Consider the following 27,125-nt stretch of genomic DNA (forward strand, 5'->3'; position numbering starts at 1 on the left):
CTGACATTATATTTCCAGGGGGGTATAAATGTTGATGAGCAGCCATAGTTATCTTGCTCCCACACACCTTGAGTGGAATGGTAAGGGAGGTAAACAAAATAACTTCCAGATGCCACCTACATGCTAACCAGTTGTGACACAAGAAAAAATGAATATCCTGTCCTATAAAACATAAAATATGAAGTTTGCTCAGTGCTGCTGGCACATTAACTGGAACCATGTGCTTTGGTCCGACTGTGACTGAGCTTGTCAGGTCAATTGTTTCACGTGAAACAATTTTTCATGTTGGTGGCACATTATATGAAGTTACATTATTCAGCTATATTTAGTGATAGTATGACATTTACATGTTATTATGATATTGTGGAGCCTGAATATCTCATGTCCATTGTTAAGTATGGTGGACGATGTGTGATTATGTGGGTCTGTTTCTCTTTTTTTTAGCAGGTCGGATAGAATTGGACATTATATTGAATCTCAGTCGTCATTGCAGTATCACAAAAGGCTGCTTGGCTTCGATAGATATCATTTCAAGTGCCGTGCATTCACACTCTGCATGCCAAGTGCACACTGTATATGTTCAGTTGAATAGTCTCCAAGTGCCTGTGTTGCCCACATCAGAGGCATAATTTTAGTAAGTGAGATGCTGAACCTCATCAAAAATGGCGGGAAAGTTGCAATGATGGAAAACAAGCAAAACAGTCAGGATAATGTGTTTTATTAATATTGCCATTGTGATAGTTTCACACTTACATGTTTTCCTGATATTATGCAGCCTGAACACTTCATGTCCAGTGTTAAGTAAGCTGGAAGATGTGTAATTCACTGGACCTGTTTCCCTTTTTCCTGAAGGCACTGGCAACCTTAGTGCTGAACTCTTTGAAATACCTGGACATTTTTAAGCTAGGTCCTATTGAGAACCTGTGGGATGAGCTGAAAAGATGATGGTATATGAGGACCAAAAGGATTTTGAAAGACTGTGTATGCTTCAATCTGGTTAAATGATATAGAGGAAGACTAAGATCCGTCCTGTTGGAAAATGTAGGTTGTACAAAGTATTAAACATAGGGACCAATAATTGTGCCACCTATGATTTTGGTAAAAAATAAAATATTAACTAGAGATTTTTCCTCAATGAATAATTGTACTCATATTAAAGTTGGATTTTCTACTTTTCAGTGTGAGATTATACTACTGTTAGAAAAGATTCGTTTATCTAACGACTTTTTTTACATCTTTATCAGTGGTTCCAATAAATGTGTTTAGAAATAGATATAAATGAGGTAATCGATTAACAAACCATCAAATATTACTTTTCCTCACTGTAAAAAATTCATCTTCTTAACTAGTATAATTATATAAAGCCAGAATGGAACCAGGAAACACTAGACCATAGCTGTGATTTTAGACGTTTTTAACTGATATTTTAGATAATAATAACATTACATTACTATTTTTAAACCTTCTTATTTCGTATAATGTTTAATGACGTTTGTTGACCGCAGAGTCAAACTAGGAGGCGGATATTCTACACACACGCAGGGAGGAAGGCTTCCAGTGGGTGTGTGTCGTCTTTTCCTCTCATTCAGTGCGACGTTTTATTTAAGTTTAAAGATGGCGGCGGTGCATCTCAGGATCGGGGATCTAGTGTGGTGAGATGACCTTTAAACACAATTATACGCTCAGTTTTCAGTTCAAACTGCATAACGTGTTGTAGTTGCTAGTTTAAAGCCCCGGCCCTGTTTGTGTTACGCAGAAGTAATTCGCTGCAGTGGAAGCGTAGTAGGTTAGTTGGTGTTCAACCCAAACAAATTGCTAACCAAGTTGAGTTAGCTCGCAGTCAGCGAACCAACTACTATAACAGGTTTTAAAGCTCGCATAGTTGGTTTTTTTCGGTCATAAAGTTGCATTTTGTCTTCCAGAATCGTGAACCGGTGATGAATTTTGTAAAGCGTCGATTATGAGTTTTATTTTCTCTTCTTGTTGAAATGTTGTGCTAGCTGTGCTAGCATCATAGCTTACGGCGGATATCGTTAGGCTCTGCGTCTGCTCGCCTTCCGTGTTGTTGTAATCTTAGCTCTAGCTCTTGTTTTCTTTACATGCGCCTGTTTTGTGACGTTTAGCTTCTAATTACATGTAGGAAATGAAACAAAACGACTCTCGTTTGGCTAATGCAATAAACAACCAACCAGAGTTGATCACAGGCTACCGACAATATGACAACATTGTCTTCTGTTGTACTCTTTTCCTTTTTTCAGGAGAGAAAACGCCGGAGTAAACTGTTACCGTTAACCTGAAAAGATAAGCCATATTTCAGGAGGCCACGGCCTCTTGACGTTGACTAAAGTTAAGCAGCTGTACTTGTATTAAAACAAACCAAACTAGTAAAGCCCCAGTTAATTCAGACACGGCCTTGGGAAGGAGTTAGATTTGACCAGACTTCTGCACACACATTTTGTACAAGATTAGTTTCTAGTGGGACAGATGCACCAGTCCTCGCTAAAACTGTGGATCAGCAAACTTACAACACATGACATTAGATTTAACTCCTAAACTCTCCAAGTGCTCATTGACTCAACACGGCTCAAACAAAACACCACCAGGTATTATACAACTGACTTCTTTCCAGAAATGCTGCCTGTAGCTTGCCTACTATACTTTAGACAGTGTTGTTGAAATGTCATTACTATCTGTTTGAATGAGGATAAATACTTCCAAATAGCTGAATACATTTTTCGAGGAAGTCAGGAGAAATTGTTGTTGCCTTCTTTCAGTTAGCTAACCAGCAGTGTGCAGCACAGGTTGGGGGACGGACAGCGCTGAGTTATTCCATAGTTCATATAACCAGAGAAAACTCCGGTCACTCGGTTTGTTCTCTGGCCTCTTGTTTTGAGGACCTTAAACCGTAGGAGTGGGGCTGCATAATGTATCGCAAATTTATGGTTAAAGTAATAACATCGTACTTTATATGCATCATTGTACAAAAACTACATGAACTGCATAAATCATATCATTATTGCAACATTAAGCATCATTATGACATATTGCATGTTTTCATAATATCGTGCAGCTCTAGCTGATAGGAAAATATTGGGATTTTGCAGCCGTTATACTTTGATAGTGGTAATTGTTCCGTGGCTACCTTGAAGTTAGCTTTTGGTGCGTTGAGCAAAGGGCTATTTCAATTTTTTCTAAATTTTCTGGAATAATTTTAATCAGATCCATCTTAAAGTCACAGATGCTTAATGGTTAAACCTAAGCTTGATCAAAATAAAGTAAACAGATATTGCTAAACTCAGCTTGTGATTTGTCTAGGTTTCATTGAATTGCTAAAAGTAAAAGTTTTTTTGTTTTTTTAACAATGCTGAATGACTACAAAAGAAACCAAATGTTTTGGAGTGGCCTAGTCAAAGCCTGGACATGGATCTATCTGATTGTGATGCTGTGACATGAATTTAAACCGACTGTTCAAGCTCAAAACCCTCCCATTCGGCTGAGTCCCTGACCATTGATGTTCCAGTTATTACTGCCGAACCTGGCCTAACCAGTTGTTGGGTTCAGAGGACAATTTCTTTTCCAGTTTCTTTAGTTTAAAGAAAACAATCATTTCAAAACTGATTGTGTTTAGTCAGGGTATTAATGTCTGATGCAAAATTTTGTGTGATGGCAGGTATAGTTTCTTTTTTAATGTTTGAAACGAATGTCACTTCTCATTTCAGGGGCAAGCTGGGCCGTTACCCACCATGGCCAGGAAAGGTAAGGAACAACACCTTTACATTAACTTAAAGCAATGCAATACAAATAAGTATTTGCTGCCAAATCTGTATGTTTCAGATAGTAAGTCCCCCCAAGGACCTGAAAAAGCCCAGGGGCAAAAAATGCCACTTTGTGAAATTCTTTGGAACTGAGGACCAGTAAGTAGGAGTCACAAAGTATCTGCCGTGATTTTCACCATCCTTTACGTTTTTTTGCCAAATGTGTTTAGAGTTGTGCTTCTGTCTCTCTGACCAGCGCCTGGATCAAAGTAGAACAGCTGAAGCCCTACCACGCCCACAAAGAAGAGATGATCAAGATAAATAAAGGAAAGCGCTTCCAGCAGGCAGTCGATGCAGTGGAAGACTACCTAAAGAAAGCAAAAGGGAAAGAACAGGTACTGGAGGGGTGCTTCGACTGTTACTGCAATGTAGAATAGAGATAACTTCTAGAAAATCTGAATATTCTCTTCCTGCGTGAGAGGAAATGTGGTGCTTTGTCTTGTATCATTTTAAAGGATTTTGTGTTGACATGAAAAAGTCCTGTCCTACAATGCAAGAAGTATTAAAAACGGGTTCATACCCCTTTAACTTTTCAGCATTTTCACAAGACAACCACAAGCCTCTGTGTATTTTATTGGAATTTTATGTGCTAGAGCCACTAGAGGGAAAATGATACATGGTATTAAAAATTCTCCTAAGAACAACTGAAAAGTGTGCCCTGCATGTGTATTAAACCCCTTTCAGTTTAAGCCTCATATGAAATCCAGTGCTGCCTTCAGACGTCCAGCTGTTTGTAACTGAATCTCAGTATATTTGCAGCTGTTCTGTTTCTGGTCTCAGAGGTTCTTTAGAGAACATGAGAGAACAAACAGCATCATGAAGACCAAGGAATACAGCAGACAGGTCAGGGAGAACATCGGGGAGTAGTTTAAAGCAAGATTAGGTTCTAAAAAAATTTTACAAGCTTTGAACATAGCCTGTTCACTTTTCTACTGGACTATGTCAACTTAGCAGGTCACATGGACAACTGAGCTAGCTGCAGCAGGTTACGGTGGGTTTTCACATTTAGTTCTGAACCTGTCGGTCTTCTTTTAACCAAAACGTACTCTCGCTGGAGGCTTTCAGTGCACTGCTGGTACGTTGAACACATGCTACGACATGTTAGACATGTTTGGATGGAAGCTAAAATGACTGTGATTTTTACAGAACTCTGATTGTAAAGGAGATTCGAAAGCAAAAAAAACATCCAACAAGCCACTGAAAATTCTAGAGGAGGATGATGAGGACCTCAGTGCATTGAAGGACCCTTCTGAAAAGGTCAGTGGTGTCTTGTATTATCAAAAGTAATACAATTATTTAGGTATCCCACATCTCATTCTGGCATCCATGACATGTTTTCGTTGTTCCGTAAGAAAACATTTTGATGTGAAGTGACCCTTTCCACCAGTGCTGTTTTATACCCGTCAGAAAACCAATTATCATTTTAATGCTTTACAATCATCCTTTCACTATTCTTTTAGGTAAAAGTAGAATGTGTTAATTTGTTCATCTGGAGTAATTAAGTTCATTTTTTATATATATAAAACAAAAACAATCCAATTTCTATACAGAAATATCTATTCAATCCATCATACAGACAGATTTAAAATCAATCACATACATTCCTATTCAATCATTGTTTCATATTATTGCCGTCAAGTTAGGTTTATTATTTAATACTAGTCAAACGTTTTTCTATCTAAAGAAACCCAGTAGATGGCGTTGACTTTGCAGCAATCCCTCATACTGAGCATGCATGTAGTGACAGTGGAGAGGAAAAACTCCCTTTTAACAGGAAGAAACCTCCAGCAGAACCAGAACCAGGCTCAGTGTGAGCGGCCATCTGCCACGATCGATTGGGGGTTTGAGAAGACAGGGCGGACATACAAAGTAACCCAGAAGCACTGATCCAGGAGTACTTTCTATGTGAAATAACAGTAAAGAGTTAATGGATGCAGTAGAATCCATACTATGGGTTGATGATAAAGCTTCTGTTCAGGTTATCTCAAACACCAGAAAGCTCTTTAACAAAAGAAGAAGACAGTGATGGTATATTGTCTGGTTGTTTTTCATGTATTAATCCAGTTGGTTATTTTCCAACAGTTTCAGATAATAAATAAGAATCTTAGGAATCATTGCCCTGAAAATGTACGTCTTTACATAGACATAGATCATTTAACTGTGATGCTACCATGAAATAAATCCTTAAATGTAGTTTAAATAATTGTAGGACATTAAATTTTGTAGAATCCGGTCTGCATTCCGGCCTCAGACAAATTTCCATTACCTGGTGTGTGTAGCTAATTTTAATGTGAATGCGTACAGATCCTGGTTACAGTAGACCAGTTTTCTGAAGCAGGGTTTTGAAGAGTCCTTCTCTTGTTGTCAGCTAACAATGCTGATACGTTTTCTGTTATTCAAGTGGGTTTTTGGATATTTTTACCTTCCCTCCACACACTGGGACCTACAGCAGTTCCCCCTCTACAGCAAATATAGACCTTTACCAAATCACCCTTTCCTTTGATTTTTAAAGGTGAACATGTGTCTTTTTCCTCCTTAAGGACTTAACTGATTCTGACCCTGAGCCGTCTGCTATTGAGAGGCTGGGGGCTGGACCTGGTTCAGGATTCAAATGGGAAAGCAGTGTAGGTGAACCCCTCCCTGCCTCCCCTTGCTATCAAGCCTGCCCTGCCTTGCTGTTTTTCTACCTGACTTTAACCCTAACTTTGGCTTTAAATCACCAACGACTGCAGACCTTTCCCTTCTGACCTGTTTGGTGCTCACCTTTGACTGCTGAGGCTGTTTGTCGGGTGTTTGTGTGCTCATGAGATGGTCAGTGACTTTTAAAGCAGTGCTTCCGGAACGGCAGAGGTTTGGGGCAGTTCGCACAGAAATAAATTACACAGGCCAGAAGTCTTGATTTGTTGAGTATGTGGAGGTAAGGAGAACCAAAATGCTCTCTTAGAAAAGCATTGATGACCACTCTGAAGTACTATTAGGCCCCGTGCTCCCTGGTGTGTATGTGTGTGTGTAATAAAATAGTGAACCCCTAGAATAGAAACATTTCAGCAACAGTCATAACTGATAAGATTTTCCTTGTATTAATGATGCCTATCTCAGTGGTGACAAATGTTTGCTACCATCCTGCAGAGTTTATAGCTGAATCCACCCATTTCCTCATTACTGCTCAGTCTTAACAAAAGAAACCATTTCCTCTTGTGGAGCACAGTGGCAGAAAGCTTTTTCTTTTAGTGCCTCAGAACTGGAAATGTTCATTCTATTAACTTTTGACATTTGCTAAACCTACAAACCTCCCCTATTTACAATTTACAACTACAGATAATGAAAACTCAAAATTCAGTGTCATAGAAAATTAGAATATTACATCAGATCCAATAAAAAAGGAGATTTTAAACAGAAATTTCAGGCTTCTGAAAGGAATATTCATTTCTATGCACTGAGTACCTGGTTAGGGCTCCTTTTGCATGAATTACTGCATTAATGCAGCATGGCATGGATGGGATCTGCCTGGGGTTCTGCTGAGGTGCTCAGGAAGTCCAATTTTGCTTTGATACCAGCCGTCAGGTCATCTGCATTGTTGGTTCTAGTGTTTCTCATCTTCCTCTTTACATTACCCCATAGATATGAGGTTCTGATCAGGCCAGTTTGCTGACCAGTCAAGCACAGTAACACCATGGTCTTTGAACCAGCTTGTGGTGCCTTTGGCAGTGTGGGTCGGTACCAAGTCCTGGTGGAAAATGAAACCAGCATCTCCATACAGTCTGTCTCAGAAGGAAGCATGAAGTGCTCTAAAATGTCCTGGTAGATGGCTGCGTTGACTGTGGACTTCAGAAAACCAAGTGGACCAGAACCAGCATTACATGGCACCCCTAATCATCACTGACTGTGGAAACTTCACTCTGGACTAGAAGAAACGTGGATTCTGTTCCTCTCCACGCTTCCTCCAGACTCTGGGACTTTGATTTCAAAATAAAATGCAAACTTTACTTTTATCTGAAAAGAGAACTTTGGACCAGTGAGCAGCGGTCCAGTTCTGTTTCTCCTCAGTCCAGATAAGACGCTTGTAGCCCATGTGCAGTATTGGTCTATGTGCAGCAGCTCTTGATGTGCTGACTGCAGCCTCAGTTAAGCTCCCTTCTAAATTCTTGGATGGATTCTGCTTGACAATCCTCACAAGGCTGCGGTTATCCCTGTTGCTGGTGCAGCTTTTCCTCCCACTGAACAGATTATGACCCAGTTGTATGTAATATTCAAATTTTCTGACACTGAATTTAGGGTTTTCATTCTCTGTAAGCCATAACCATCAAAATTTCAAGAAATAAAGGCTTGAAATATTTCCCACTATGTTCAGTGAATCTTTGTAAATTTCACTTTCTGAGTGACAAACATGTTAAACATTGTCACAATATTCTAATTATTTGAGCTGTGATTTATCAAGCGATTAACTTTAAATAATCATGTCAGTTTTTTTCTTACGGGCGTATTTATTATATCTGAAAGTATGACTCGTCCTAAAACAAATGGAGAAATTCATTACATTGCTCCAAAACCAAAATATACATTTTAAAAGGTTTTTATTCCAGTTAAGCTTTTATGTTTTGTTGTAAAATATAATTTAACATGAAGATGCACTATTTCTTTTGGTTCTGATCCCTGCCAGAAAAATATTAGAGATTTAGAACCTCTGATAAACCACAGTAACACTTAACTGACCTGGTAGATGTTTATTGGTGTCATATAACCACATTTCATTACAAGAGAATATAGAGTGTACCTTTTCCACCAAACTGGTTCCATTGCTTAACTGGTGCTAGTTCTTTGCGTTTCCACCCTGGCCCGGTTCGCTGCTGGACCAGAGAAAAAGCTGCGTTCATCAGCGGTTGGAGGTGGGCTCACGGGGAACAGCAGCCAATCAGAACGTTTTCAGAGCCATGTTTCAAGCTCCAGTGTTTAGTTTTGTTTTTGATCCATCAAATTTAAAAAATAAAAACGGTAAAAACAAAGAGCTTCAGCAATGACACAATAACAAAGTGTTCTGGACTGATCAGGACAAAGGTTGTTGCAGCCTGCCTTGTTCGCCAGTCAGAGTTGAATTGGGTCAACGTGCCGCCCCCCTGAATCCATAAACATGTCGGACTCTGTTCTTTACCACTGTTGGTCTTGTAACGTCTCCAGCTGGTCTTAATAAATCCTGCCCTCAAAGCTGCTTGACTCCAGTCTTCCAGCTGCTGGATGAGAGATCAGTTGAGATAGAGGGGCGTCTCTGCTGAGTCTGCTGGCCCCGCGACCCGGTCCCGGATAAGCGGAAGACGACGAGTACGAGTACTATAATAGTGGTCCAATTGTAACCATAGCTGCACTGTTCACTGGAGTTCTAAACAGTACAAAGTGTTGCTACAAATGTTGCATGGCTGGGTCCCATGTTATTGCACACATCTGCACTCTTTCAGCTCATGTTTGCCTCTTTTCTGAATGCTTTGGAGAATAAATAGAGAATACTTGTGACAAATTTGGAATGTTTTCCCTCTGCTCAGTATTTTCTGTGTTCATACAGAACATTTTTCCACTGAGCTCTGTTTGCCTTACAGCCTGTCAAGGACGACCCACATTTTCATCACTTCCTGCTTAGCCAGTCCGAAAAGGTGAGAAGAAACAAAGTTTCTCATCATTGTAACATTTGCGCGTGCGCGGACACACACACACACACACATATGTTTTATTATGTTTGACTTTTTATTGACTTCCATTATTTTTTATTCATTTCAATGATCTAACCCTGTTCCTTACCCTAACCATTACCACTACTCCAACCTAAACTCAATTTACACCTCAGTCTCAAACCTAACCCAAGAACAGCATTTAAAAAGTGAGGTCCGGGGAAATGTCCTCACTTTCCAAAAATATCCTCACTTTGCTGGTAAAAAATGAAAAATGTTTCTCACTCGGCATCAAGTACAAGAACACACACACACACACACTTTTTCATGCAGGGTTGCAGCAGAGCTGGGGCAGAAGGGGGTTTAGCCTCTTGATACTTAATAACCGTCCATTCTACATTAGAAATATTCTTTGTTTTATACTAGAGGTCTCAAATTAAAGTTCTCTAAGGGCTGCTGTTCTGCAGCTTTCAGACCCAACACACCTGTGGTAAGATGGTAAATGGGCCCAAAGACCCCAAAGCACTTTACACTACAATCGGTCATTCACCCATTCATGCACACAATGTAGCCACAGCTGCCCTTGGGCAGACTGACATAAGCGAGGCTGCCATACAATCGGCGCCACCGGCCCCTCTGACCACCATGGGCAGGTAAGTCAGGTGTCTTGCCCAAGGACACAGCGACTGAGATGGACAAAGCAGGAGTTCGAATTGGCAACCCAGCGGTTACAGGATGAACTCTTACCACCAGAGCCACAGCCACCCCTACTCCTGAATTAGATGTCCCATCAGCCATTTGATTTAGACTGTGTATCTTTCTACTTGTCAAGTTCATCGAAAACATGGGTGCTTCTAGGTTTTCAAAAATAAATCCACTTACATGATCTCATCATTAATACCCCAGAGATTACAACACATTTATTTTTCAGTTCCCAGCCAGGTACCAATAGCTCCTCGGCCCGGTACTGACCACGTTCCTGGTAACAAACTGAAACTAGAAACTGCTTTTAACCTCTTCACACCTTTCTCCCTGACATTTCTGTGATGATCCTTGGTCTTCATGATGCTGCTTATTCATTAATGTAATCATAATAGCTGCATTTATACTCAGATTAAATGACATGACTAATAATACGTAATTAAACAATTATGTCTACTAGTTAGGTGTCTTCTAAAGGCATTTGGTTGCACTAGATTTTATTTAGGGGTATCAAGAGTAAAGGCGGCTGAATAGAAATGCACGCCACACTTTAAAGGTTTATGTGCTACTCTGTGATCAGTTAAATAAAATAGAATGATGTTGCCTGAAAACCTCAGTGAAGTGAACCAACTTTGCACAGGCCTCATCAGGTCAAACATGTATGACGTGATCAGGCTGTCCCATCTGTTGACCTCAAATGATTGCCCTGGATGTGAATGGGGTTTTCCATATACCGCTGCTGGTGTTTGGGACAGTAAACTTGTTAAATGTGTGGTGTTCACATGACGTTTGATCTGCTTGATGTTAATGTGTTATAGAGCAGAGAATTTATTCATTTAACCATTGAATTATAAAGAGTGGCTGGACGTTTTCCATTTTAGACCATGAATCCACTGTGAGCTGAGCAGGTTTACCTTTGATGACTAACTCAGTTCTGAATGAACATTTGTCCTGTGTTTACTGGTCGCCTCATCTTTAGCATTTTTCCACACAGCCAGCATCATCAATGGAGCCAATTAGCAAGCGGCTGAAAATCATTGAAGAGGTAAGGGAAGTAGTAAATTTACCAAAAACTAACTTTACATTTTATTTACTGTGATATTGACAGGTGCTTTTCTTTTGCAGGTCACAGGTTCAACTTCTATTCAAGCAGCAGACAGCACAGCTATTAATGGCAGCATCACGCCCACAGATAAAAGGTACAGGTAGCGTTTTAACTGCAGGATTTCCAAATTATAGGCCAAATGAATACTTTGTCTGAAAACTGCTCACATACTTCATCTGCATAGTTAATGTTATCAATTTTTACGTTGGCTTATGTGGCCCTCATGGGTTTTACCCTGCAGGATAGGCTTCCTTGGTCTAGGCCTCATGGGTAGTGGCATCGTTTCCAACCTGTTGAAAATGGGTCATGTTGTCACCGTGTGGAATCGCACTGCAGAAAAGGTACTGTAATAAAACAGTTGCTGCCACAGAAATGTTAGATGTTTATTTATTGTTGATCAGCGTCAGTATCTCTACAGTGTAGGGAAGCTGAGTCCACCAATGCAGAGCTTAGCTTCCTCTTAATTAGACTGTCTGGTTAGGGCTCAGCCTCAGAGGTCACTGAGTCAGATCAGCGTGTTACTGGGAAGCCAAAGCAGGATGACGTTCATGATGTTTAGCACAAACACAGTGGTATTTATCTCATGCCTCTGAACAGACAAGTTCATGTTTCTGCTATGTGCCGTACACAGATAGTTTATTACCTTATTAACACTATAACTCTGTTAAGACAGAACAATAACACTTGTTGGTCCAGTTGACTCCAGACAGAGCTAAATACAGGTTTTGTTCATCAGACCACCTTCAGAAGTAGCCTGGGACTCTGGTATCTGCAGTAGTTTACCTGCCTCCCATCTTATTATTATGCTGCCTTCTGTTTGCACTGTGTATGAACCATCCTGCATCACCTTTTGGATATTTTTCGACACTAACCCTGTTCCCCACCATCATCGTAACTGCTGCTGAACTGTTGGAATGTTTGGATTTCTATGTTGTATTTGGTCCTATTTTTTATTTGCTTATTGTCTCTTTAATCAACTGTGTTCTTTCTCATGGAGCTTCTGAAACATTTCATTGTACTGTATGTTTGCACACTGCAATGACAATAAAGTGTATTCTGTTCTAGTCATAGCAAAAGATAAGTCTGCAGTTTTAAAAACATCAACCGTCTGAGCTGCACCAAGGTCTACAGGAAGGCTGATCAACAGGCGAGAGAATAATAGTAGAAAATAAAGCCTCAGTGAGAGTAGTTGTTGTTCTTACTTTGGATGTTAGCAGATGAACTGGATGGCTTGTATGATAAAACCAGATCTGCTAAATAAGTAGGACTGAAATCATTACCGGCTTTAAACTAGACTAAAATAGAGGTTCTTCCCCACCGTGGGTAGTTTTACTTTCTGAGGATCATTTCCAATTATTCAAACTTCAGTTTAATATTTCTGTCATCAGCCTGACTGAAAATTATTGCTGTATCTCCTGATGATCTTCCACAGTGGTAGCATGTATAAATTAAAGGTCTTCTGTAAACTCATAAACACCATGTTTATAATTTAGCCAGGTTTATTTCCACCAACCCGCCGTCTCCCAGCTCAACCATAAAAACCATCCTCAAACTCTCGCGATAACACCTTTCCTCCCAGAGGAGGTTAACAATCTCCCTCTTTCTCTTTAAATAAAAATGAACAATAGATAGGAGGTTTACCTTGGCTAAAAAACAGTCACTAAAACAAATTTATCAGAACATCGTAGCATTTTCAAAGCTACAACCAAATGAATATTAAACAGTGCACATAGCATCAGTGTCCATACACCCTGATTTGGTGCCTTAAGGAGCATAAGGGGGGCAGCACCTTTCTTAGTCAAACTATCAGCGAGTTGTGACTTTGCTTCTGACCAACACACCTCTTTGATTTTGTTTTCTTTAATGCTGCTTATTTCCAATCTTAGTCTCTTTTCTGTGACTTGTTTTGACGACTTCAGTGCGTCAAACAGGGAATGGTTATCAGTAACACAAGTGAGGGGGAGAGAGTTAAGATCTAGTGCACCAGTAGTGAGCTCAGAGTAGCACGTAGCTAAGAACATTGAATTGTCAATACCATCTGACATGGCAAGGGTTTCTCCAGCTAATGTGCTTCTTACCTCACGTCTGATTTTCTTACAAACAGAGGGGAGAATTTTCCTGTGTTTTTTTTTCATTAGGAACCTCGATCTGGAAGATTGCCCAGTGAAGCATCACTGAAGATAACTAAACCCAAGTTATTACTGTTGCCCAAATGTTGAAACTTAAGTGTGACGTTCTCCAACTTGAGTTTGTGAATCACTTTGTTCACATCATGTATGGACAGAACAGTAGCATTCTTAATGCTGGATGCCAGGCTACATAACATCTGCTCTAGTCTGTTTTGCAACCCATAAAATCTGACCTATTTTGGACCTTAGTTGTTCTCTCTCTGTGTCATTTAGTGGGATATCTCGCTGTACAGCTCGTGATGCCTGTAAATGAACTGTTTGCTGGTTGTCAATGTAACTGTGCTGATGCACCTGCACCACATCACCCAAAGTAGCAATGTGCATCCCCACATGCTAAAACTCTCATGCTCTTCACGTCCCACATGAAAAGCAGACTTAACTACAGGTCCTTCTCAAAATATTAGCATATTATGATAAAGTTCATTATTTTCTATAATGTCATGATGAAAATGTAACATTCACATATTTTAGATTCATTGCACACTAACTGAAATATTTCAGGTCTTTTATTGTCTTAATACGGATGATTTTGGCATACAGCTCATGAAAACCCAAAATTCATATCTCACAAAATTAGCATATTTCATCCGACCAATAAAAGAAAAGTGTTTTTAATACAAAAAAAGTCAACCTTCAAATAATCATGTACAGTTATGCACTCAATACTTGGTCGGGAATCCTTTGGCAGAAATGACTGCTTCAATGCGGCGTGGCATGGAGGCAATCAGCCTGTGGCACTGCTGAGGTCTTATGGAGGCCCAGGATGCTTCGATAGCGGCCTTTAGCTCATCCAGAGTGTTGGGTCTTGAGTCTCTCAACGTTCTCTTCACAATATCCCACAGATTCTCTATGGGGTTCAGGTCAGGAGAGTTGGCAGGCCAATTGAGCACAGTGATACCATGGTCAGTAAACCATTTACCAGTGGTTTTGGCACTGTGAGCAGGTGCCAGGTCGTGCTGAAAAATGAAATCTTCATCTCCATAAAGCTTTTCAGCAGATGGAAGCATGAAGTGCTCCAAAATCTCCTGATAGCTAGCTGCATTGACCCTGCCCTTGATAAAACACAGTGGACCAACACCAGCAGCTGACACGGCACCCCAGACCATCACTGACTTGACACTGGACTTCTGGCATTTTGGCATTTCCTTCTCCCCAGTCTTCCTCCAGACTCTGGCACCTTGATTTCCGAATGACATGCAGAATTTGCTTTCATCCGAAAAAAGTACTTTGGACCACTGAGCAACAGTCCAGTGCTGCTTCTCTGTAGCCCAGGTCAGGCGCTTCTGCCGCTGTTTCTGGTTCAAAAGTGGCTTGACCTGGGGAATGCGGCACCTGTAGCCCATTTCCTGCACACGCCTGTGCACGGTGGCTCTGAATGTTTCTACCCCAGACTCAGTCCACTGCTTCCGCAGGTCCCCCAAGGTCTGGAATCGGCCCTTCTCCACAATCTTCCTCAGGGTCCGGTCACCTCTTCTCGTTGTGCAGCGTTTTCTGCCACACTTTTTCCTTCCCACAGACTTCCCACTGAGGTGCCTTGATACAGCACTCTGGGAACAGCCTATTCGTTCAGAAATGTCTTTCTGTGTCTTACCCTCTTGCTTGAGGGTGTCAATAGTGGCCTTCTGGACAGCAGTCAGGTCGGCAGTCTTACCCATGATTGGGGTTTTGAGTGATGAACCAGGCTGGGAGTTTTAAAGGCCTCAGGAATCTTTTGCAGGTGTTTAGAGTTAACTCGTTGATTCAGATGATTAGGTTCATAGCTCGTTTAGAGACCCTTTTAATGATATGCTAATTTTGTGAGATAGGAATTTTGGGTTTTCATGAGCTGTATGCCAAAATCGTCCGTATTAAGACAATAAAAGACCTGAAATATTTCAGTTAGTGTTCAATGAATCTAAAATATATGAATGTTACATTTTCATCATTGCATTATGGAAAATAATGAACTTTATCACAATATGCTAATATTTTGAGAAGGACCTGTACATTAGTTACAAAGTGGTCTGAACCTGCCCAAAGAAAATCATCTACATGTGATTTATTCTTCTCTATTAACACTCATTTCATCATCTGAACTCTCCGACACATCAGTATGAACCATGCCTTCAGTTTCTCTATCATTTTCAGTCTGGGCAGTAGTGGTTTATCCTCCCTTTGTACATTCACTTTATTTAGCCTGGACTGATGTACTCAGACAAGAATCCCACCATGTCTTATGAACACTACAGCTCCATCCTGACCAATAACTACACCAGAGCCCTTCCATTCTGTACTATCTGCTCGCTTGTAGTACACTTTGTCACATGTCTCATACTTTTCATCTGTAGGCCTTAGCTGCTGGCGCTATGCTCTTCCTATTGTTTCTGAGCATTCCATCTCTGTGAAGGCTCTCCTGGAAGCATGTAGTGCTGCTAAGTGCTGTCCTACTCTAGTACTCATAGAAGTACCCTCTAGAACACGTAGTTTATCAGTCAAAACAGAAGGGAAATTAGGACTGTGACCAAACACCATAAGAGTCCAGTCTAGAGCAGTTTGCCAACCACACCCATTTTCCCTTTTCACCTTCAGGAGGATCTCAGTCAGTGTCATGTTGTGTCTCTCAAGCAGTCCATTGCTCCAGGGACTGTATCCCGCTGTAGTCTTTGTCTCAATGTTAAAAGTTTTCTTCCATGTCATTCATTTCCTCATCTGTGTAGATCCGTTTGGGAGCACTGTGTACACTTATCCATAACTGGATGATTTCGGAGGGTTTCTTGCTCCTCACAATGTTTCCAGCGCTGAAGCGTGTGAACTGTTCGATGATGTGCAGATACCATACGCCTGGTTCCAACTCATGTAAATCCATTGCCACCGTCTCATTGTATTCTGAGGCTAAGGGCAAACCAACAGCAGGCCTGGGCTTGGTCCTGCTGTATCTCTGACATATCTCACAGTCCTGAATAATCTTCTATAAAATGACTGAACAGTCTTTGTCAGTATTTCCAGAGCTGTGAATGAGCCTCTGCAGACGATCTGCGGAGGCGTGGCCAAACTGCTGGTGCAGCTTCAGGAGAACTTTTTGCTTCTCTTTTATAGACTTCCCTGCTGTGACGACAAGGACTTCACTTTCATTTCTACTCATTTTTGTAGTTTCATCTCTGATGTCCTCACAATAGTGTCCTGAACTAGTGAACTCAAGAGGAATGCTTTGTTTGAACATGACAACTCTGTCATTCTCCATATCTAAAACAGTTCCAGCTCTCTTTAGAGACTCAGGTCTTTAATGTAACTATCCAGTCACTTTTCACCACAAACGGTACGTGTGCAGGCTGTGTCAATGATAGCTGATCCAAGTGAGTCAGTCAGAAAGATCTTAGAGTCCGTCATTACTTTAGTAAACAACGTAATGTTACATTCCTCTACATCTTCTGTCAGCTTCACTTCATTTCTCCGATGAGGACAGTCTTTAGTCCAGTGGTACGTGCTCTGACAAATGGCGCATTTTGTTCGTTTACCATATTTGTCAAGTGGATTTGTACCTTGCTGTGGCTGCCGCTGTCCGCTCTGTGACGGGCGACTGCTCCGCCTGAATTTTCCTGGTGGTCTTTGCGCTGTAAATAAAATGGCATCTTGTGTCTCGCTGCCGATGCTTGGTGCGCTGGTTTTTCCTCCCAAACTCCGCTTTAATCCAGACTTCATAGACGAAAAAGTCAAATCTGTGCATGCTGTGAGAGCAAGCTGCCTATTCTTCTCCTCGAGACATGCCGTGTCCAGGAGTTTAAACGCCAGCACAGCGTCAGGCAGGGTCATATTGTACTTCTTCATACGGTTGTATCGTTGTTCAAAGTCTATTATGTAGTCCGCCATTGACATTGTTATCTTTGGATATCGAGTCAAAATAGGAGTATGCCTCATAAGCGCGGTCTTTTTCTTCTCTTAGAATACCTCATCAAATTTAGTAAGCAAGGTTTCCATACCGTTATCTTTGTTCAGATTTTCTGCAGATATTTCCAAAGCAGTCTTTCTGGCTCTCCCTTCGAGCCCCAGCGCCACTGCTAATGCCTGTTTTTTTTGGGTCCAAGTTCATAACAAGCCTCAAATACTAACTTCATTTTTCCAGCAGTCGTATGGCCTGGCCTCGTCAAACTTCGTTGGTACTCTTTAATTGGTAACCGTCCTCTGCTACCATGAAAACTCATAAACACCGTGTTTATAATTTAGCCAGGTTTATTGTCACCAACCCGCCGTCTCCACGGTTCAACCCAAAAAAACAGCATCGCCAAATCCCCCGTTCCCTCCTCCCGCCTCCCCCAGACTCTCGCGATAACACTACAACCTAAAATTAGGCCTTGTTGTATAATAAAGCTCATCAAGGGACATGTGGCAAATCACTCCACAACAAACCCACGAGAATCTGAGGGGAGATTTTAATGATAGGCGAGAATCTTTCGCAATCCTCCTACTGGAGCTCCAACTCCCTCATTAAGACTTTACTTTGCCAGAGCTGCTGAGACACTGTAAAACAACACAGCTGCGTGTTGCGTTCGCATCTCCTCACGAAGTGCAGACAACAGTTTTTCTTTCAAGTGTCTCGTTTTGATAAGATTGACCACAAAATAATATTGTCAAAAACATTATTAGGTGCAGGGCTAATCTGTGGTGCTGCTAGTGCTTCTCTGTGTATGACACAGTGTGTCCACTGTGCATTTAGTGAAACCTCCTTAATTAGTGTCTGCAGCCCTTTGAGTTTTCCTCCCATGGTCTTTGCTCCACCGACAGTTCTCCATTTTAGGCCATGTTTAATCATTTATAAGGCCAAATAGATTTTCAGCTCCGCTTGTTGTTTATTGTGTCATCCCCAAATGAGTCAGAGTCCTGCGACATTCCCATTTGGCCGTGTGTAGGCTGTTCATTCGTGTGCCTCTCAATGGTATGATGGGGTGGTAATGTCATCGACCCATAGTTTCAGAATGACCGCTCTACTTTTTGGAAATAAGCCATACCACATTCAAACATCTGGTTTGAACTGGGACAGTGATACAGCAGTGTGGCTGCAAAGATGAGCTCCCCTATGAACAGCTCTTGGTCATTCACACGTTAGCCAGTCAGGGTCAACCCAACCTGTGCCGGGATGTGCTTACTTGGCCCTACTGATTGAGCAGAGTGCAGAGCTGCTCACACTAATCAGATTAACACCCACCATCATTCTACCTTGCTTCTTTCACACAGAATACATTCAGATCAAGCTACCAGTATGTGTATATTGTGGGTGAGGGGCTCGTCAACTACGCCAAGTTAATCAAGTGGTCTTGAGATCGCCGTGATTGGAATAATTAGTTTGTTTGTTATTCAGTGTAGAAGGGTTTTGCTGTTTTAACAGAGATTCACGGAGAAACTCCGGTTGAGACCACACACGAACATATTGTATGAAAACCACCCAGTCTGACACTGAAGTGTTCCTGTTTTAGCTCAGGTAGGATCACCAACATTTGTTCTGTTCAATGCCACAACAATGAGACAAAGAACCTTGTTAACACTTTCTTCAAAGTCAGAACTTTGCATACATTAACAGCAAAGATGATGATGTCACGGCATTGTAAGCTTCTGATTGGTCAGTTCACATTTTTTAACTTAAATGGAGACACACCAGTGAGTGTATCATACAGTTTAAAGGCAATTCTACAAAATAGTGAGGAGATGTATCTAAACGTCTGACTTTGAAGCAAACATTCTCTCTCTCTTTATTCAGGAATTTAGCAAACAGGAATATTGGTAATTCTAACCAACCTAAAACAGGAAAGTTTAGTCTTATTTAATGTCAGACAACGACATACAGATACACGCAGTGGCTCATGATGCTTTACATAAATCTACTGTAACACCTTTCATGAAACTGGGAGTGCAGTGTTAGATAATAGAAAGACGTCAGAGGGGTTGATCGCCACTCTCTGCTGTGTTTTAGTGTGACCTGTTCATCCAGGAAGGAGCCAGGTTAGGCCGGACTCCTGCAGAGGTGGCCTCCATGTGTGACATTACTTTCTCATGTGTCTCAGACCCCAAGGCTGCCAGGGATGTAAGTATCTTCTCAACGACTGCAGAAAGGCTCATATTATCTACTGTACGTGCAGTTCATCAGTTAACTCGTTTGCTGATTAACTCTTTAATATCCTGCTTTTCCAGCAACTGCTTTCAGAAAGATATTCTCAGCATGTTAGAGTCTGTACAGGTCCTTCTAAAAATATTAGCATATTGTGATAAAGTTCATTATTTTCCATAATGTCATGATGAAAATTTAACATTCATATATTTTAGATTCATTGCACACTAACTGAAATATTTTAGGTCTTTTATTGTCTTAATACGGATGATTTTGGCATACAGCTCATGAAAACCCAAAATTCCTATCTCACAAAATTAGCATATCATTAAAAGGGTCTCTAAACGAGCTATGAACCTAATCATCTGAATCAACGAGTTAACTCTAAACACCTGCAAAAGATTCCTGAGGCCTTTAAAACTCCCAGCCTGGTTCATCACTCAAAACCCCAATCATGGGTAAGACTGCCGACCTGACTGCTGTCCAGAAGGCCACTATTGACACCCTCAAGCAAGAGGGTAAGACACAGAAAGACATTTCTGAACGAATAGGCTGTTCTCAGAGTGCTGTATCAAGGCACCTCTGTGGGAAGGAAAAAGTGTGGCAGAAAACGCTGCACAACGAGAAGAGGTGACCGGACCCTGAGGAAGATTGTGGAGAAGGGCCGATTCCAGACCTTGGGGGACCTGCGGAAGCAGTGGACTGAGTCTGGAGTAGAAACATCCAGAGCCACCGTGCACAGGTGTGTGCAGGAAATGGGCTACAGGTGCCGCATTCCCCAGGTCAAGCCACTTTTGAACCAGAAACAGCGGCAGAAGCGCCTGACCTGGGCTACAGAGAAGCAGCACTGGACTGTTGCTCAGTGGTCCAAAGTACTTTTTTCGGATGAAAGCAAATTCTGCATGTCATTCGGAAATCAAGGTGCCAGAGTCTGGAGGAAGACTGGGGAGAAGGAAATGCCAAAATGCCAGAAGTTCAGTGTCAAGTACCCACAGTCAGTGATGGTCTGGGGTGCCGTGTCAGCTGCTGGTGTTGGTCCACTGTGTTTTATCAAGGGCAGGGTCAATGCAGCTAGCTATCAGGAGATTTTGGAGCACTTCATGCTTCCATCTGCTGAAAAGCTTTATGGAGATGAAGATTTCATTTTTCAGCACAACCTGGCACCTGCTCACAGTGCCAAAACCACTGGTAAATGGTTTACTGACCATGGTATCACTGTGCTCAATTGGCCTGCCAACTCTCCTGACCTGAACCCCATAGAGAATCTGTGGGATATTGTGAAGAGAACGTTGAGAGACTCAAGACCCAACACTCTGGATGAGCTAAAGGCCGCTATCGAAGCATCCTGGGCCTCCATAAGACCTCAGCAGTGCCACAGGCTGATTGCCTCCATGCCACGCCGCATTGAAGCAGTCATTTCTGCCAAAGGATTCCCGACCAAGTATTGAGTGCATAACTGTACATGATTATTTGAAGGTTGACGTTTTTTGTATTAAACACACTTTTCTTTTATTGGTCGGATGAAATATGCTAATATTGTGAGATAGGAATTTTGGGTTTTCATGAGCTGTATGCCAAAATCATCCGTATTAAGACAATAAAAGACCTAAAATATTTCAGTTAGTGTGCAATGAATCTAAAATATATGAATGTTAAATTTTCATCATTACATTATGGAAAATAATGAACTTTATCACAATATGCTAATATTTTGAGAAGGACCTGTATAACTTGCCTGATTGTTTGCAGTTGGTGTTGGGACCCAGTGGAGTGCTCCAGGGAATCAGGCCAGGCAAGTGCTATATAGAGATGTCCACTGTAGATCCAGAAACCATCACAGAACTCTCACAGGTAACAGTTAACCAGACTGTAGCTTTATACTTTACATATGGAATGTTATAGGCACTCATTATCTGGAGAAGTATATGTTCTCAGTTTTGTATGTTTGAATTTTAGGTGATCACATCACGGGGTGGCCGGTTCCTGGAGGCTCCAGTGGCAGGAAGCCAGCAGCTCTCCAACGACGGGATGCTGGTTATCCTGGCAGCTGGTGATAGAACGGTCTATGAGGACTGCAGCAGCTGCTTTCAGGCCATGGGCAAGACCTCATTCTTCCTTGGTACGTAGGCTACACTGATGTGGGTGGTCACATCGGTAGGAAAATCGGTTGACTGAACAACTACAGGCCATGCACACCGCAAATCTAGCCTTTTAGAGTGGCGAGAAAGAAAGCCATTGTTGAAAGAAGTCATAAGTACTCCTGTTTGCCACAAGTCATGTAGCAAACGTGAAACGTGATCTGAGTAGATGAGACCAAAACAAAAAGCCAGGCACCACCTGATTATCAGGAATTAATAGCCAAACAGCTCTCAGTCTCTGTCAGTTATTGTTTTATGGATATCTGCCTAGTGAGGTGTGGTATTATAGAACAATAAAGGGAGGGAATTCACACACAGTTGTTTCCAAACGGCAAGCATTAGAAACATTCACAGAATAAACACAAAGAAATTCTCTCCAAATAAAAGTATGTATTAACAGAATACTTCAGTCTTTAACTAGGCTGGCAGCTTCCAGCTAAACCACAAAGCAAAGAAGAAAAATCAACTCTGTGCAGTAATATCACAGCCCAGCATCAGTGTGTGTGTGTTTGTCAAAACAAAGGTGTGCTAAATGAAAGACCGGATGAGGACAAATTAGCACTAAGGCTAAATAAAGAACAAGAGTTGATCCGTTTTTATAGGTATGTATATATGTATGTATGTATCCAGCTAATTACAGGAAATCAGTGTGTGGTGCCATAGCTTAGCGAACACAGCAAGATATGCAGTTTACAAGGTGGTGGTTTGCGTTAGCAGCTAACGGAAGAACCCACAAGCTAGTATGTCTCTGGAAGCTATGCTGACGTGTGGATGCAGGTTTGTAAGCCAAGAGGAAAAGGACACACTGAAAATCCTTTTATTGGTGGAAAAACTAGAATGGTTTAGGTCAAAGCGCAGGCAGGCCAGGCAGTTTTTCAGTTTTTATCTGTAAAAAAAACCTTGAAAATGTTGTAGCATTTTCTTTCCGCTTGACAGTTATGCACTACATTCATTTGGTCTGTCTTATAAAATCTCAATAGAATACAATGTGCTGTTGTACTGTGGAAAAATGTAAAGCAAAAAAGTCCAAGGGGTGGGAAGAATATTCCAGTGCAATGTCGTATCGGCAGGTTTTCCTGTTCTTTGGTGTGAGTTTAAACCGTGTGTTTTTGTGTCTCAAGGTGAAGCAGGCAACGCAGCGAGGATGATGCTAATCCTCAACATGGTCCAGGGCAGCTTCATGGCCACCATTGCAGAGGGGCTCACTCTGGCTCAGGCCACCGGCCAATCACAGCAGACCTTCCTTGACATCTTGTGCCAGGGCCAGATGGCGAGCACCTTTGTGGACCAGAAATGTCAGAGTAAGTTTCTGAAGATTCTGAAGTGTCTTTCTATGCTGGCTGATATAGATTTTGGTTCTGGACTGCTTCACAGCTTTAATGCTTTTTTGTTGTTTTTAGTCTAAGCTCTGCTGAAAAAAACTTGCATGACCTCCAACATGTCAGAGCAGGTATACTACCATGTTATTTTCAGTTAGATACAGCACAACTGTTTTTTGTGTGTTTCTTCTAGATATTTTGCAAGGCAACTTTAAACCAGACTACTATTTGAAACACATTCAGAAGGACCTGAGGCTAGCCATCTCTATGGGCGACATGGCCAACCATCCAACTCCAATGGCTGCAGCAGCCAATGAGGTACTGCTGGGTTTGTTTTATATGTGCTCCTTAAAGTGGGAGTCAATTTATTTCACTAATTCACTTCAAAAAGTGACATTTATAATGTGTATAGATTCATTCCACACAGTGATATGTTTCAGCAGAGCAGGTCAGGTTATTGTGATAATTAAGGCTGAAATGAAATCCCCTAATATGAATATTACATATCAGAAAATATACATATTACACAAGAACACACAGTATATCAGAAGTGTTCTATCTGGTCTGAGGAGAAACAGAACTGGACTGTTGCTCAGTGGTCCAAAGTCCCTTTTAGATGAAAGTATAGCTTTTATTTCATTTGGAAATCAAGGTCCCCGAGTCTGGAGGAAGAGTGGAGAGGAACAGAATCCACGTTTTTTCAAGTCCAGAGTAAAGTTTCCACAGTCAGTGATGATTTGGGGGCCATGTCATCTGTTGGTTCTGGTCCACTGGGTTTTATCAAGTCCACAATCAACACAGCCATCTATCAGGACATTTTAGAGCACCTCATGTTTCCTTCTTATGACAACCTTTATATAGAGATGCTGGTTTCATTTTCCAGCAGGACTTGGTACCGGGCCACACTATCAAAGGTACCAAAACCTGGTTCAATTAGCAATTTGGCATGACCAGAACCCAACTATTCAGATGACCTGAAGGCCCTCAGCAGAACCCCAGACTGATCACCTCCATGCCACGATGCATTGATGCAGGAATTCATGCAAAAGGAGTCCTAACCAAGCACTTTGGTGCAGATGCTGTACAATACCTGGACAGGCTTTCATACCTTTAAATGAAAAATCCTATTATTGCTCTGATATATTATTCTAATTTTCTGAAAAATTAGATTTGGATTTTATTAGCTGTAAGCCAGAATCATCCTTATGAACAGAACTAAACACTTGTAATATGTCACTCAGTGGGGAATGAATCTGAGTTTCAGTTTTTCAATGATATTTTACTCTATTTATTGAAGTAGTAAATTGAATAGAATAGTCTTTATTGTCATTGTGCTGGGGGGGGTACAACAAAATTGAGGGTGTTCGCTCTGGGCTACCATACACCACAGTAGGATAAAGAAAAAAATAACAAGGCATTAAAGAAGGTTTTCTCTTAAAATAGAGATATGATAGATGAAGTGTAATATACACTAGAATAAACTTTGCATTAATATTCTAATTTATACAGATGCACCGATATGAAAGTATTTGCTTCTCTAAACTAGTGGTACTTCTTTTAATTTGGTTTTGTCTGTTGGGATGAATTGGTTCTAGTCATGTGCATCTCCTTTTCACTGTTCCACTTGCAGGTTTACAAGAGGGCTAAAGCACTGGACCAGTCAGACAATGATATTTCTGCAGTCTACAGAGCCTACATTCACTAGAGAGAGAGAGGTGACTTATCCTCTGGACCACGCAGTCTTTAATCATTTATCTCTTCTTTGTCATCTAATGAGTTTTTATTTGAAATTCTAGTGGTTTTATTTCATTTTGCCCTAGTGCCAGTCACATTGTTTGCCCCATGCTACCCCAAGTCTGGGATTTTTGCTTTTTTTGTTTTTAAAGGCAATCTGGAGCATTGCACTGACTGTACTGGGAAGGACAAACATTGTAAGAAAGCTCCAAAATGAGGTTGTACTACTATGCTGCAGCAGCAGTCCTGGTTTCATCTTTTTGAAAAATGGTCAACAAAATACAGTGTCTGGAGAGATCTTGGGGTCCAGCCCCACTGTGTGGCTAGAAGCGTTGCTGTCATGTTTTGTGCACACATAAAGTTAAACCTTTTTTGCTCAAGTGAGTATTTTAAGTGTAATCTTTGCTTTTTTTTTTTTTCTTTAACTCTCAAGATCCCTAACAGAACCACCAAGAACATGCCACTGCATTGCCTTAATATTGAAACCCTTCAAGTATTTCAAGTATAGATGTATTTATTTATGTTCCTCTGTAGGTTGTCTTGTGCAGCATGGTCATGACTTCTTCCTGTGGTAAACTGAATCCTTGTTTCTTACATCAGAGGGTGTAATCTCTAAGGACCGATCAACAAATACGTTGAGGCCTTAAACTCCAGTAAAAGCTAGTTTCACCAGAACCTGAGTTCCGCTTATTAAATCATTGGGTTTTTGGGTTTGGGGAAAGTTCTCGTATCTTCATCTTTTTTGAGTTCAGTTACTCCTCTTAAAGAAGGCAAATCCGGTTTTTTATTTGTATTTTGAAATGTTTATTATTGGTTGGGAGTTTATAAAAGCCGTGGAAGAATATTAAGTCAAGTAACTGAAAGGTTTAGGTGGGATTTAACAACCGATAATCAAATCTTTATTTAAATCTTAAGCTGATTTTTGGTGGAATATAAACTGTTACATGATTCAACTCGGGGTCCAGAATGGCATGTTGAACAGCTCTGTTTCTGATGGTTTCCTCCTTTGCTTCAACTAACAAGTAAAGTAAACACAGAGCCATGATGTTGTCAGATGGACTCTGCTTCATGCTTCAGTTGTTTGCTAAGAGAAAAACAGCACTTCCATCTGATATTACTGGAGAGCATGTTAATTATACAGCTTGTTAAGTTCTGTCAACTTCATTTTCCACATCAAAATACCTTTCTTCTTTTTAATACTTTTTTTATAGGACTTGTTGATCTGCGGACACAGGTCTTCAGCTTTTAAGCACAGCACTTTCCACAGTTTACCGACACCTTTTATTACAGCAGCAGTAGAAAGATTCACGTTTTGATTCATTTTAATTGTTTTTACAAAATCACAGGTGCTACAATTGTCACCCATAACAATCCTAATAACACAAATCAGAAATATATAAATCAGAAATGTATTTTTAATTATAAACTTTTATTAAAGTATCAAAGTTTCTAGTATCTATTTAGCTTTTTGTCATGAAATTCTTATTTCTTTTAGTCACTCTTCAATATGGAATAGAAAAGATAATATAGCATTCAAGTAAGGCATTAAAATATATACTGGACTAAATTTTCAGATGATTAAAAAGGGAAAAAAATCTGTTACTCCAAGTGGGAGATGCTGCTGCTAATTAATTTAAGACTTCTGTAGCAGGGGTGCCTAAACATGTGGAGGGTGCTGTAGCTACATAACAAACAGCTTCTGATCCTCAGAAGAAAACTAAAGACAACCAAATGGCAAATTTATTGATGCGAAAATAAAAGACAGATGTTAACAATGGGGATTTGTTTTGTGAACATGCTGCATGTCTGGTAGATTGTATGCAATGACCTGAAGAATCAGCACCCTGATTGGACAGATGACAACCAGAAGACCCCAGTGTTTTTGTTTTTCTACATTTTCATCAGTTGAAAGTAGAAAGGATTTGTTTTTTTAATTAAACTCTTAAGTTATGTATGAGGACTCAAGTGTTTTATTTTGAAAAACTTCCTGTTTGCTATGATAAAGATCTTTTTTCTTTAGTTTTTCCAGACACCTATGAGGGTGAGAACCTGTTTTTAGAAGACAGTTGTAAATAGCACATGAAACTACATAGGGTTCCTTTTGTATTTACAATAACCAGAATTACTGACAACTACATTTGTTTGGACTCTGTGGAATGACTAACATCTATTTCTTGATACAGTAGATGGTTTTGTTCAACTGTAAATGGTTTATAAATATGTGGCTCATACAGTCTGGCTTATTGCATTGAAATCATACGGATAAGGATTTGGATCCCATCAATAGAGAGAGGATGCAACTTTGGTTTGGGGGAATATTTATGAGTTTGTGTACATGTAGAAATACCAAGAATTTTGTGCTGTTTAATAAATCCTCTCCTGATTACTGA

The 27,125-nt window shown here is 40.7% G+C and overlaps 1 protein-coding gene across 6 annotated transcripts; it reads left to right on the forward strand.

Moving 5' to 3' along the window:
• Positions 1–1,530: 1,530 nt before the first annotated feature.
• Positions 1,531–27,125, forward strand: LOC124862689 (putative oxidoreductase GLYR1). Of its 6 annotated transcripts, none has more exons than XM_047356745.1 (16): positions 1,531–1,652; positions 3,720–3,756; positions 3,835–3,914; positions 4,012–4,150; positions 4,962–5,072; positions 6,356–6,439; positions 9,404–9,457; positions 11,169–11,219; positions 11,300–11,373; positions 11,521–11,620; positions 19,410–19,520; positions 21,294–21,395; positions 21,501–21,663; positions 22,804–22,983; positions 23,195–23,319; positions 24,632–27,125. In XM_047356745.1, exons 1-16 carry the CDS (start codon positions 1,615–1,617, stop codon positions 24,704–24,706), a joined length of 1,524 nt encoding a protein of 507 aa, XP_047212701.1. In that variant the 5' UTR covers positions 1,531–1,614; the 3' UTR covers positions 24,707–27,125. The 6 variants fall into 6 exon arrangements, with proteins under 6 accessions (XP_047212701.1, XP_047212702.1, XP_047212703.1 ...); XM_047356748.1 differs by lacking the exon at positions 1,531–1,652 and adding an exon at positions 2,387–2,603 and having other exon boundaries at positions 3,839–3,914; XM_047356751.1 differs by lacking the exon at positions 1,531–1,652 and adding an exon at positions 2,392–2,603.

The sequence above is a fragment of the Girardinichthys multiradiatus genome, chromosome X, assembly GCF_021462225.1.
Source record: "Girardinichthys multiradiatus isolate DD_20200921_A chromosome X, DD_fGirMul_XY1, whole genome shotgun sequence".
In the NCBI taxonomy this organism is placed as follows: Eukaryota; Metazoa; Chordata; class Actinopteri; order Cyprinodontiformes; family Goodeidae; genus Girardinichthys; species Girardinichthys multiradiatus.

Bases quoted from the DNA above. Each gene is read 5' to 3' on its own strand.
- LOC124862689 (XM_047356745.1), top strand. From the start codon at position 1,615: ATGGCGGCGGTGCATCTCAGGATCGGGGATCTAGTGTG. The intron at 3,757-3,834 runs GTAAGGAACAAC...TGTATGTTTCAG, and splicing joins ACCCACCATGGCCAGGAAAG to ATAGTAAGTCCCCCCAAGGA. The intron at 11,374-11,520 runs GTACAGGTAGCG...TTTACCCTGCAG, and splicing joins ATCACGCCCACAGATAAAAG to GATAGGCTTCCTTGGTCTAG.